Raw genomic sequence first — 13,373 nt, forward strand, 5'->3', positions numbered from 1 at the left:
TTTTCATTTTCAAAACTTTTTTTGGTTGGCCCGATCGATTGTGCAATCGATTTTCAAACTAAAAGTGACAGCCCTAGCCTATACTGTATATTATCAGTATAATATTGGCCATTGATCATCCTGCTCATAAGATATCATGACAAGCATTACTGGGAGAAACCATATCAGCTGACCACGTGATTTCTTTCCATGAATTTCTGAGCAGGAACACAGATCTTTGGCCTGAGAAAGAGGAGCGTTACCTGAGTAGAGATTGGGTGAAGTCTAGCTTCCCACAAACACTTCCCTGTTAGTTTTACGGTGGGGTCAGTTACTGGGCAAACACATTCCAGCGCAGGGTGGGTCCATTTCTCTCACCGTCTTGCTTTATCTCTCTTTCTGTCTCTTCCCCCTTCCCTCTTACTCTCTCTCTTACCCACATTTTTTATTTTTTTTCTCTCGTTCCTGTTCTCTTCATCTTGTTCACCTCTGTTCACTGCAGGTCTTGTCTTGATTTTGACCATCATCTTGTGCAACCCACTATTGTTTAGGCATGTGACATTTCCTGCTTCCTGTTTTAATGCAGAAATAAAAAAAAAAAAAAGTACAATATTACTCTTTATACATTTAGATGTAATTCATTTTTTGCATTTATATTTGAACTTTTAGCCTCTTTAACATTTTATCTTTGCATCATAAAATGTCATTTTTATGGGATAGTTCACCCCAAAATTTAAATTTGATGTTTATCTTAATGTTCACTTTATCAGTAAGATATTCATCATTCACTACCTCACATAGACACACTGACAGTGTCACCGTTTGCACATTTGCTTCTTGTACATTCCTGTGTATCTTAATATTTAAGACTACAGTAAAATGCACATATGCACATTGTACATCCCTGTATATCTTAATATTTAAGACTACAGTTTACTTTCATGCACATTATTTTGCGTTTAATATTTAATTCTACAATATACATCTTTTTTATATTTTATTCTTATATTTTGATTGTTTACTTTTATTTCATTCTTACATAGCTATATTTATGTATATTTTCATCTGTGTTGTTTTCTTTAATAATTGCACTGTCCATGGAGCGGACCTGACTCACATTTCACTGCTGGTTATATATGCTATATGTAATTTTGTATGTGACGAATAAAAATCTTGAATCTTGAATCTATCTGCCTACCCCCAGGGCATCCAAGATGTAGGTGACCGTTTCTTCAGTAGAACACAAACTGAGATTCTACTGAAGTTCTACTGAAGAAACAAAGTGACCTACATCTTGGATGTAAGCAGATAAACATCAAATTAAAATTTTTGGATGAACTACCCCTTTAAGCAGTAATCATTTTATATATGCAATAAGGCACTCATGGCCATGCTGTATTGTGATGTAATGGCTAAAGGGCATTATCTGGTATGTTGCATGTAAATATTGTTTATAAAAGGTGTTCTAAAGGTTAATATGTAGTTGTGCAACTGGTTTGGTGAGTAGTTTGTACACTACTGTTCAAAACTTTGGGCTTGGTAAGGTTTTTTTTTTCTCATGCATTTATTTTTTATGAAATCTTACGAAATAAGATGATTACACTTAAAAAAATAAAAAAAAATCTGTTTTCAAGTTGAATATATTTTAAAATGTAATTTATTGCAGTGGTGGCAAAGCTGAATTGTCAGCAATTATTACTCCAGTCTTCAATGTCTCATGAGTCATGACCCTTTAGAAATATTTTTGTCGCAATAGTACTACATCTTTTTCAGGTTTAATTTGTAAAAATGGCATTTATTTGAAATGGAACTCTTTTTTTTGTAAAATTATAAATGCCTTTTAATACATCCTTGTTAAATAAAATAATTACTTTCTTTAAAAAAAGAAATTAAAAAGTCTTTCTGAGACCAAACTTGTCAATTGTAGTCTATAGTAATACCTTCATAAAGGCATGCTATGTCAGATGTTTTATTGTTTTGTGAGTGAGTGTGTGTGTTGTGGGCTTGTTGATGACTTGCATTGATGTGTTCAGAGGAAGTTTCATGATTTCTGCTTGCAGTGATTTCTTAAGAAAGGAACTAGTATTGAGTAAACTCTTTGACACACACACACACACAACCACCAGTTGCACAAGCACACCTCACACTCTTGGCTTTTCTCATTAATGAAACCAGATGCGGCATCTGCAAGCTCACCCAGTGTGTGAAGTCGATTCCAGAGCTTCTCGCCACAAGCTAAAATGGCTTTCTCACATGCTACTCTTAAAGGTTAAGCATTGGCCTTAGGCAATGTTAGCTAACTTTCCATCTCAAACATTAAAACAAAACATCAGCTCTCTTTTGAACACCGTAATGAGTGGCAGCACTTTAGTCAAATAAAAACCCATGGAACAAATCCAAGTAACCCAGTACACGTGGGATCAGGCCTGTGTTTCTCTGACATGTTTGTGTAGTATGTGTGTCAGGGTCATTCATTCGGCAGTGCCACCCAAGATAGGTGTGAATCCATCTAACTGTCCTGAATCCTGATCTAAATAATGTTCAGTTGTCCTGGTGACTCTAATTAAATCTCTCTTTTTTTTTTGTAGGTGTGTGTAATTAATCAAAGACTTATGCGGTGATTCATAAATGTTATTGGATGCTCTCTCTACAAGCCCCGCCCCTAAGAAGACATCATGATTATGCTCATGTGTTTAGCCAGTCTCTTTTGTGCTGTCTCTAATGCTTCTTGTCTATGTTCATGAGGGAAGTGTTTTGTCCTTTCGCGTGATAAAGTGAGGATCTCCTTTTTTTTTTATATGCAGGCTGGATGACCAGAGACCTTTTTCTCACTTAGAGGTCAATCCCATTTCAGGACAGAAAGTTCAGGGGATGATTTCAACACTGGCAAATATTAAATATGTTAAATATAAGGAAAGCATGAAATTCTGCTAAACAACTTCTCTTATTTTCCACAGATGAAAGTCATACAGGTTTGACACATGAGGCTAAGCAAATGATGGCTATTTTTAGTTTTAGATTAACTATTTATATGCACGATTTTACCACTGTGGTTTTGAGCAAGGCACTTCAGGTTACTTTTAAGAGATTTCTTCTGCCTAAGATGCACTGTAAGTAACCTTGAATTGAAGCAGCTGTCAAATTAATTAATGTAAATACAGTTTCATAGCACATTTGCACAATCATCACACATTATTCTATGAGGCCTCTGAAGAATTATTCCTGGTGCTGTTGGTTTCAGGCAGTTTTTGGGACTTGAGTTAGTTTGATGTTCAGCTTGAAGAAGTTTAGCCGAATGGTTCTTGGGGGCAATGGTTACAGAATCCCAACCCCATGCCAATGGCCCACAGCAGGTCGTGTGAATAATTTAGCACTTGGTCTAATATTACCAAGGTCTTGCTGTTCATGCCCTTCAGGATTTATCACTGGATGCCTCACATCTCCATTTGGACACGCACACACACATAAAATAATGTAGAGGAAGTAACAGGTGGCTTCCCTAGGGGTGGGAAATAGTTTTGGGGAATTTACCAGAGAACTTGCATTACCACATGCAAACAGGCAGCGATTGTTAGTGCAGAAGTGGTGAGCTGGTGTGCGTATATGTGCCATCTGGAGGTTTCGAGGGGGTATGTATGTGTGAGCGGTGTTTTGAACATCTGTTGCGGCTCAGGTGTCAGATGATCTGTCACCCGTTTCAGCACAGAGGGACAGCGGGGTAATGTTAAATGTCTTTTCCATACGTGCACACGTACTAAATGCTCTCTCCTATCATGCTGGCATAGAAACAGGTGTGTGTGTGAGACTTAAAGGAGTAGTTCAGCCAAAAATTAAAATGGTGCTCCATGAAAGACAGGAGATCGTGTACTGGGACAACTGTTCCTTAAAATACCTAAATTAACTTCCTGTTAGTTATTAGCTGCAAATGTCATCAATAGATGAAAGAAAAAGGAAGAGATCAGGTGATGGAAATAACAAAATGGATGCGTAAGAGAATCAGAGGCAACGTCTCCTGCAGTACACAGACTCTGATCCCTAGAGAGCAAATCTGAGCATGCTAACAGGGTAAATACAGGAAGGAAACAGGCTTTCAAATGGCCAGCTCTCACACGTTTACATTGCTCTTGGGCATTCAGAGATCATGAGGCTGTGGAATAAACACGATGCACAGACTCCTTCAAAGACACATTGAATCATCAGATGCTCCTCCAGTCGTCTTCAGGTTCTTATCTAGTTCTTCCCGGCAAGTTCTTTGCAATGTAAACACATTCATAATGTGACTAAGGTTTCCATTTCAGTTAAACTTCATATTCATCACAGAATATTAAAATAGAAAAACAAATCATGATTTCCACAAATATATTAAGCAACAGGAACATAAATCGTTAATGACATCATGACTAATAATAAGAAATGTTTGAGCACTAAATCAGCATATTAGAATTATTTCTGAAAAATCTACTTTGACATCATAGAAATAAATGATATTTTAAAATGTATTAAAATTGAAAAGTTTAAGATGTAATATTTTTATAAAATTACTTTTTACTGTATGATCATCAGTGGTAGTCTACATATTTTTTTTCCTTTTACAGTATTATAAAGATGAAATTCATCAAAATAAGAAGTAACTTATAATGTAAGTGATAGTGTACATCCAGCTGATTGTTATCTCAGAATAAACCCCGACAGGGTGATCAGGAGGGGTCTTGTATCAGCCCGAAAGGGTTTATTCTGAGATAACAAACGGTCGGATGTACATTATCCTGCTTATTACACAGCTACTTGCCACATAAGTAAATAATTAGACATGAAATATTTATTTTGAGTTGAAATATTTGAACGCTCCATGAACACAGCAGTTGATTGGAAGTGGCAAGTTCAAACTAGACTGACATTTAAGGGAAACTTTGCAGTCAAACCATTTATTACACAACATTTCACCACATAAATACGGCAATAAAAAATTTAAGACACTTTTTTTTTAAGCTTTACCAGTTTGTTACAGTAGTTATCTTATAATCCATTACAGCGTACAACGCAATCGTAGCAAAAAGGCAGCAGCTGTGTTGAATGAAACGAGAGAGCGATTCCGCAATGCCATAATGAAATTATTGGTTGCCATTTTGAAGTTTTAATATTTTATAAGCTAAATGAACGCAAAGCTTCCACCAAGAAAAACTGTTCTTAGCAAGAGTATGGCGCCGACTTTAGTAAGAATGGTTTTATGAAATTAACACAGATTCATGATTCAGTCCTTGTGTGTTTAATTGATGCTTTATAAAGTATATGTTAGCATTCTTGTTCTGGTTAAGAATGATATAAAGCCTTTCACCTCATTAAATGGCTTAATTATGACCCTCATTTTGCCATGATTCTTTAGTTGACATGCCTTTTTAAGTCGGAAGTTCTGAGTTTGAAGAAAATTCAGTTTCCTACAGTTAATTACAACATCTTAGTGCTCATCTCTTAAATACCAATAACAAAATTATTCATAGGTAGCATTAGCTCACCTTTCTCTTTACACTATCACTCTCTTCCACCCCCTCAAACACACATATGCTCTCGTTTTCTCCGAACACAAACTTGGTGAGGTGCCACGTCTGACTTTGTCCTTGTCTTAGATCTTTGTGTAATAGCAGGTTTGTAATTAAGAGTTACGACAAGAGGGAGCAGAAAATGGAATTTACACAGCAATCAATTTAAAAACACTTTATTTGAATAACGTGTTGTTTTATCTCGTATCTCTTTTTTTTTTTTTTTTTTTTTTCTTTAGACGAGGCCTGAATCCCCCCCACAGAGTGAAGTCCATCTCCATGACGACCTTCACGCAACAGGAAATAGAATTTCTACAGAAGCATGGAAATGAGGTAACTGGTGATGGCATGGTGGAAAGTGCAGTGATGTTTTTATTGACATGGCAAATGTGTCGTCATCTGTGTGGACTGTGTGTGCTGATATCTGCACGCTGATGAGTTTATGATTTACGGGGTAACAGTCATGCATCTGTGATAAGATAACAGGAATTTCTGGGATTTCTTTTCAACTTGAACACATGCGCAGCTCGAACGGTTTCCAAATTGTTAGCATTGTTGGCAGTTCTAGATGGGTTTTATTTAATTTGTTATTTTTATTTGACCTTATTTTTTTAAGGCAGGTGCGGTTTCTTCCAAAGTCCAAGTCTGTATTCTCTAAGAGCTGCTTCTAGGCGACAAGACCATTTTTCATCTCCCCAATTCCCTTTCTCCATCACTGTTTAACTCAACATTCCTGGGATTTTTCCCTGGTCTCTTGAGGCCTGATTTATGAGGATGAGCTGGAATTGATGTTTCATGTTGAGAAGACTCTTATTTGAGTGCTCTGTGTCTCGTGTGTGTGTGCGGGCATTTTGTGTTATGTTGTTGTTTTATGTTGGTCCAATTCGAACTCAGCAGGTTTGTTGTATTAAAATCTCACAGCATCTGTCAGTTTTAACTTCTGATTTGTTTTTCGACAACAATGGGATGTCACGCTAGTGATTTTGGCAGATCTTCAGTAATTTGTCTAGCTTTCTAGGATAACAGATGAATTTGTGGCAAAATATTGCCTGAGTCTGATTACACAAACAATCTTTATGAACAATGCAATATACACTACCATTAAAAGTTTGAGGTTGGTAAGATTTTGTAATGTTTTTTGCAAGTCTCTTGTGCTCCCAAAGACTGCATTTGTTTGTATAAACAATACAGTAAAACAGCAATATTGTGAAATATTATTGCAATAAGAAAATCTATTTGAATATATTAAAAAATGTAATTAATTCCTCTGATGGAAAAACGTAATTTTCGTCAGCCATTACTCCAGTCTTTAGTATCACATGATCCTTCAGTAATCATGTTTTTTTTTTTTTTTTTTTTTTTTCTTCAGCTGTTTATCACTCAGATATCACAGCCAGTCAGAAGCACACTGCATTCTCAACAAAATGTATTAGTTTATCATCTAATTCATAAATATAATTTTTTTTTAACTTCATTAGAAGTAAATACAGAGTGACTAATACCATCTTTATAGTTCGCATTAGTGTTGTCAAAAGACCCGGTACTTCGGTAACAAGTCGGTACAAAAAAAAATGAAAATGTCACGGTACCAGGTTTCTTTAAGTCACGTTACCGGTGGTACCGAGGACCAGGTCAACCCGGTTCTTGACGCATACAGCGCTATGATTTCCGCGAAGCATAAAACGCGGACGTAATCTCAAAGTCCAGTCATGAAAATGAAACTTACATTTTAATATGGACAGTCATGGAATTTGTCAAAGTTAGCATAAATTAATCAAATCAAACCTCTATATGGACCAGTATCTGTAAATGTTAAGCCGCAAAAGTTGGTTGAAATATAAATCCTGCATGTTCTGCGCGTCTCTGTGTGAATTAATGAATGGTTTGTTTACTACATAGACTGAAGTGCGTGATGCTTGCAGTAATTTCAGCATCTGCCGTCTCAATGAGGACATAAATACATAAACAGCATCACCAGAACTGTTCTGAGTCACTTCACAAGCATTTTACCATTTCATTTGAGTAAAACCAGTGTCAAAATAAAAGTAGCCCGTCAAAATAAAAGTTCATTTTTACATAAAGGCATTGTGCTGAACTGCTGAAGGCAGCTTCACAGATTTTTGGGTCAGTTTTGGATTTAATTCATGAATGAGCCCAACCTGGGCTCTCTTGGACCAGCAATGTCAGTTCATACAAACAAAGTTTTCACACATTTAACATCTGATACTCGTAGAGCCCTTTCTTGAGTTTCTGTAAGGCTGCTCAAGTCAAGTGATAATGCAGTTTTCACTCTGCTGTTCCTATTCATAATTAATAAGCTGCTACCACTGTTTCCAAAGGGTGTGTGTGTTTACACACACAAATGTGTGTCTGCATTGATTGTATCTAAATGGAGGCAGTGTCTTCAGTACCGTGAGAGCTTCCACACATACTTGGCATATAGTGGTTGTGAAGCCTTTTAGAGTTCGCTTTTTATCAGTTGTTTTATCTGAGTGCATGTGTGTTTGACTCCACAAGAAAAGTTTAATTAAATGTTTTCTGAAATGTCATCTTGAGGTATTGGTTTCCTTCTTGAGAATGTGTATTTAAAGCAAGACTTTCCTTAGTATGAATGCCTGTATTGTTTTGCTTTTTTTGTTTTTTCACATGCATGTTTTTTCTGTCTTCTCTTTCTTATAAACTGAGGATTAAAGTGACTGTGTTGCTCTTAAAAATGTTCATGATTTCTGACAGATGAATCTCTGTTTCACGTTTATGGTATATTTGCTCTATGAATGTCTGATGAGCTCTCTCTTTCTCTCTCTTTGTGTTTTCTTGTATATGCAGGCATGTAAACCGATATGGCTTGGCCTTTATGAGGAAAGAAACTTGGCAATCCCAGACTTTAGAGACCCTCAAAAAGTCAAAGAGTTTCTACAGGACAAATACGAAAAGAAACGATGGTGAGAAACAACATGGGCTGAAATGTTGATTATTATATTTGATATTTAACTGAGGAATCATGCACAGTCAGTCATCATTATGTAAGGGAAAATGTACATTCAGCTGGTTCGTCTCTCATAATAAACCCCAACAGGGTGATCAGGACCCTGATGCGACATGTACATTATCCCGCTTATTACATGGTTACTTGTCACATAAGTAAATAATTAGACACAAAATATTGATTTGATTTGAGTTTAAATATTTGAACGCTTCTTGAACACCGCAGTTGCAAGCAAGCGGCAAGTTTAAACTAGATGGATATTTAACCTCAGGCGATACGTTGAAGTTAAACCACTTATTAGACAACATTTCACCACATAAATAATTAAGGCAATAAAAGATTTAAGACAATAATGTTTTAAAATCTTACCAGTTTGTTGGTTATATTATAATCCATTACAGCATTCAAAACAAGAACTCGATTAAATGAGAGCATGTCAGCGATACCAGAATGACATAAAGAAATAATTGTACACCATTTTGAATCAAGTTTTAATATTTTATTAGCTAAACAAACGCAAAGCTTCCACCCAAGAAAAAATGTTCTTAGCAAGAGCACAGCGCCGACCTCTGTTACCCGGATGAGCCTGTGTTATCAGCTTTTACCGGTTGTTATCAAGGGATAACATACCTCGGAATGTCGCGAATGACCAATCAGAATCAAGTATTCCACAGAGCCGTGTAATAACACACAATAAACCACTATGTGAAGTGGGCTGTACTTTATCCCCAAAAAACTTTCCTATTGTTTACTGTATACCTCTGAGATTAAATTTCCATATGCAAATATTTTTCTTGGTATCATAAGGATAAAGTAAACACATCGTTGTGTGTATGTGCTCTGCTCATTTAAATGTCTTCCATTCTTTTCTTTCAGGTATGTTCCTCCAGAGCAGGCTAAGACGGTGGCGTCGGTTCATGCGTCTGTCTCTGGTTCATCTGCTAGCAGCGCCAGCAGCACTCCAGAGGTCCGACCTCTCAAAACATTACTGGGGGAATCAGTACCCACTTTACACCTCAACAAAAACACACCTAGCCAGGTAACTGAACTTTATATACAGTGAATTATACAATTACTTTACTTAAACAAGGATGCATTACATCAGTGTCAGGAAAAATGTTTTAATGTTTCAAAAGAATTAGATTTTAAATAAATGCCTTTTATTTGATTTTTTTGCTCTCTCAGTCTCCGGTTGTGTCACGCACTCAGCTAAACCAGCAGCAGCATCAGGACAGGAAGTTCGATCTGCTCCGTGATCTAGGTGGCGACATTTTTGCGCCTCCACACTCGCAGTCCACAGGCAATGCAAACTTTGCCAACTTTGCACATTTCAACAGTCATTCAGGTAAGAACACACTCACACTACACTAACAAACTAAACCATCCATTTGAAAAGCAGTACTTTAAGGTTCAGGACAACTGCTAAGGTGATGTGGTCTGGTTTCCCATCGTGCTGCAGTAGATGTATTGAAAGCCACTGCAGCAAAACCCCTCATGGAATATAAAACCACTAATGCTTACTGGCATCTCTAGAGGATAATGATTGTGCGTTTTATCAGTTATGTCAGAAAACGGGTACAGAGGTCAACACACACACACCATTTGTCTGTTAAAATGTGCAAGGCTGAATTTGGAGTCGGTACATTCTGGGTTTCTGTTCATGTCATCTTTTATGTCTTTTGTGTAGTTTCTTTATTAGTGTGTTTTTAGCAGGTTTGTGTTATTTAGCACACTGTATCATTCTACTTTATATCAGTGTGTGTTATATGTCTTCATACACAACCAGTGTTGAAGTCAGAACAGTTACGGTTTAGATTTTCTAAATTTACACGATTGAATTTTAATGTGAGAATTAACCGAATTTTTAAGATGAACTTTCTTAATATCCTGACTGGAAAGAAATTAAATTGACTATAAACACTGGAACATGTTCATCCCTGTTTCATAGTTTCATGCTCATTCCTCATCCCCTTTTCTGTTTGTTTGTTTGTTTGTTTGTTTGTTTGTTTGTTTGTGGTGGACCCCAGCAGTGCAGAATGCAAATTCTAATGCAGAGTTTGCGAATTTTGATGCGTTCAATAGTTCTGCTGCTCCAAATACAGCAGCATTTCCATCAGCTCCACAAGCCTCATTTCAGCCCGCACAACCAGGTATAACACACACACACACACACAGAACCAGGCACACAAACTTCCATTTACCTCCTGTTCTTCTTTTAGGAAATGGCTTCTTGTCTAAGTTGTGATGTGATAGTTGCTTTGCTTGTGTCTTTTTTTCATTGCTGCTTTTTTACATTCTCGCTTCTTAAACATTACTTTTCATTGGCCTTTTAGTTAAACTTTAATTCTCTCTCTCTAAAATAAAAAAAAAAGAAATCACTTGATGTCTCCAGTGGTGCATGGGTGCAGAAATATTTGGTTAATTTTATTGTGATTTCAGTTCCTCACTATATCAGCAATGTGCAATTTTAAGCCAATTTGATCCAGTGACAGTTAAAAACATTTATAATGTTACAAAAGATTTCTAATTCAGATAAATGCTGTTCTTTTGAACTGTCCATTAATCAAAGAATCGTTAAAATGTATCACAGTTTTCAAACAAGCAGAAAGAGACTTCTTTCAAAAACATTAAAAAATCTTACTGACGACAAACCTATATTTTTTTAAGTTCTATTACTTTTACCTTTTTTTCTGCTTTTCTTAACATTCCTATGCTGTCATTCACTCATTTGCTCTGCATACATCAGTATACAACAGTCTCCCATTTAGTCGCAGTGTGGGCGAGTTTACGTCATCGCTGCCTCCGCTGGCCGTGCACAGTAAGTCAAAGCTTGTGTGCCTGTCTGTGTCTTACACATTCTTAGCCCCCAATTAATTTGCTTTTGGAAGTGGTTTTCCTTAATTGTGACACTTTCATGCAGTGGTGTAAAATCTAATTTTCCTTATATAGCTCCTCATAAATTCTCCTGCGATGTCTCTCTGATTTGAAGGACACTCTTAATCTCGCATAGCCAGACCTTCAGACTGACGACTGAAGGTCTGGAATTCATGGCACCTTTTCATGAGGCCATTTGACCGACATTTCAACCAACCAATCACAGTTCGTTTCGTTAAACATCACGTTTTGGGGCGTGGAAATGTCCCCACAAAACAGACCCATGTGTAAAAAAAAAAACTGATGTATTTGAAAGATTCTATATCACGAACTTTAGATATTTCACATACTTTTGAAACTCCAGCGTTTAGTTGATCCTGATTAGCGCTTGTAAAGTCTTAAAAAAATAAAATAAAAAAGAAGCTGAGCTCAAAACTCAGTCAGCAGCGAGTGTTTGAAATAACTCGATCCGATGTGGATTATAATCACCATACAAGGCAGAAATATTTATAAACGATGCAAAAGACTATGCACGCAGGGCATTAACATTACCATAGTAAACATGGTAAATATGACTGCTTGAAGAAATCAGATGTCAGCTTCTTATTCTCTATCACAATCGTGTATTTATTTAGTAACTTATATTATCTGTCACAAGCCTCATCTCAAGAGTTTAGCTCATGTTGCCTATCATAAAAAAATAAAATGTTTTTGTTCGGGAGCTTTTATAAAAATAGAGATATTATCATTCATTCTAAATGTGACGGCTACTGTGGCTACAAATAAACAGAAACAGACTCGACTGAATAAGCAGGCTATTTTCATAAGCGTTAAAAATAAATAAATAACATAGAAATAAGTGTATTTATGTGTGATTTAATTTTGAGTCCTGATAAATTAAATCAATATGATCAATGTATCACTTATTTTATAGTTAAAACATCGATGCTTTTAAATTTGAATATTTGAATAATAATACTTTTTGTGTCTATATGTGTATATATATATTAACTGTATAAATGTTATTATATAAATAATTAATACAGGTTTCCACGTTTTTAGCTTCGTTATTAAAAGTGATCCTTCATTTATTAAAACAAAATGTGGTAATAGCATAATCTGCTCCACAACAACAAAAACTAGAGGCAACATTGCTCTTTAACATTTCTGTCACATGTTTGCTCATCCTTTCTCTCCTTTTCACAGGAAGCTCATCAGGACTAGCTAATGCCAACTTTGCAAACTTCGATAACTTTCCCAAATCGTGCAGTGCTGATTTCGCCTCATTTAGCTCCACCCAGAGTAACTCTGTGGGAGAGGGGCATAAAGTGGAAGCAAACAGTGTCCCTGCAGACCGATACGCAGCCCTCTCCAACGTGTTCGGCAGCAAACCTGAGCAAGGTACATTTTCTCACACTCCTACAGCCCATCCTATGCATGGTGTGACGATTTTTAGCATTTTTAGTCCTCAGATGCTGTGCGAGGCTACAGAGCACAATAAATATTTTCAAAATGTTTTATCATTTATAAAATAAAAACTGGGGTACATTAGCACAAAAATGGCAACAAATAAGCACTTGTCTCATGTCTCATCTCCACAGGCACAAGTTCAGCCCCTCCATCAGCAGGTGTGGGTCCCCCACCTCCGCAGGCGGCTCATCTGGGCGGCGATCGCTACGCTGCTCTTGCTGAACTGGACAACGTCTTTAGTTCCTCCACACCAAACGTGAGCGGCTACAACACTGCCACCACAGCACAAGGGTGAGACTTTAAAAAGATATGTCCGTTTACCTCTCAATGTCTTTTTCTCAGTTGTGTTACGCTCTCCTTCCGCTTTCACATTCAGGTCTGTGTTTGGATCCTCTCGGGCTGTTCCTCCAGTTCAATCACAACAGAGTTTACCCAGCATGCCTCAGAGTTTTGGAGGTAAGCATTTTTAAGATCTATTGGAATTTCCAAACTACCTTCTTCAAACGCGTCTCTTACATCTCGCTTGT

General features: G+C 36.8%; 1 protein-coding gene across 4 annotated transcripts in view; it reads left to right on the top strand.

Annotated features, from left to right (window-relative positions):
- Window positions 1-13,373, top strand: part of LOC132123500 (arf-GAP domain and FG repeat-containing protein 1-like) — a 28,577-nt gene that overhangs the window by 10,635 nt on the left and 4,569 nt on the right. For 2 of the 4 annotated variants that reach the window (XM_059534151.1, XM_059534149.1), the window contains exons 2-9: window positions 5,756-5,849; window positions 8,343-8,458; window positions 9,379-9,541; window positions 9,688-9,847; window positions 10,530-10,652; window positions 12,583-12,777; window positions 12,978-13,137; window positions 13,223-13,302. In XM_059534151.1, the coding sequence (XP_059390134.1) occupies window positions 5,756-5,849; window positions 8,343-8,458; window positions 9,379-9,541; window positions 9,688-9,847; window positions 10,530-10,652; window positions 12,583-12,777; window positions 12,978-13,137; window positions 13,223-13,302 (1,091 nt within the window). The remainder of the gene's footprint in view (window positions 1-5,755; window positions 5,850-8,342; window positions 8,459-9,378; window positions 9,542-9,687; window positions 9,848-10,529; window positions 10,653-12,582; window positions 12,778-12,977; window positions 13,138-13,222; window positions 13,303-13,373) is intronic. The other 2 variants (XM_059534150.1, XM_059534152.1) reach the window with 2 other exon arrangements.

The sequence above is a fragment of the Carassius carassius genome, chromosome 41, assembly GCF_963082965.1.
Source record: "Carassius carassius chromosome 41, fCarCar2.1, whole genome shotgun sequence".
Taxonomy (NCBI): domain Eukaryota; kingdom Metazoa; phylum Chordata; class Actinopteri; order Cypriniformes; family Cyprinidae; genus Carassius; species Carassius carassius.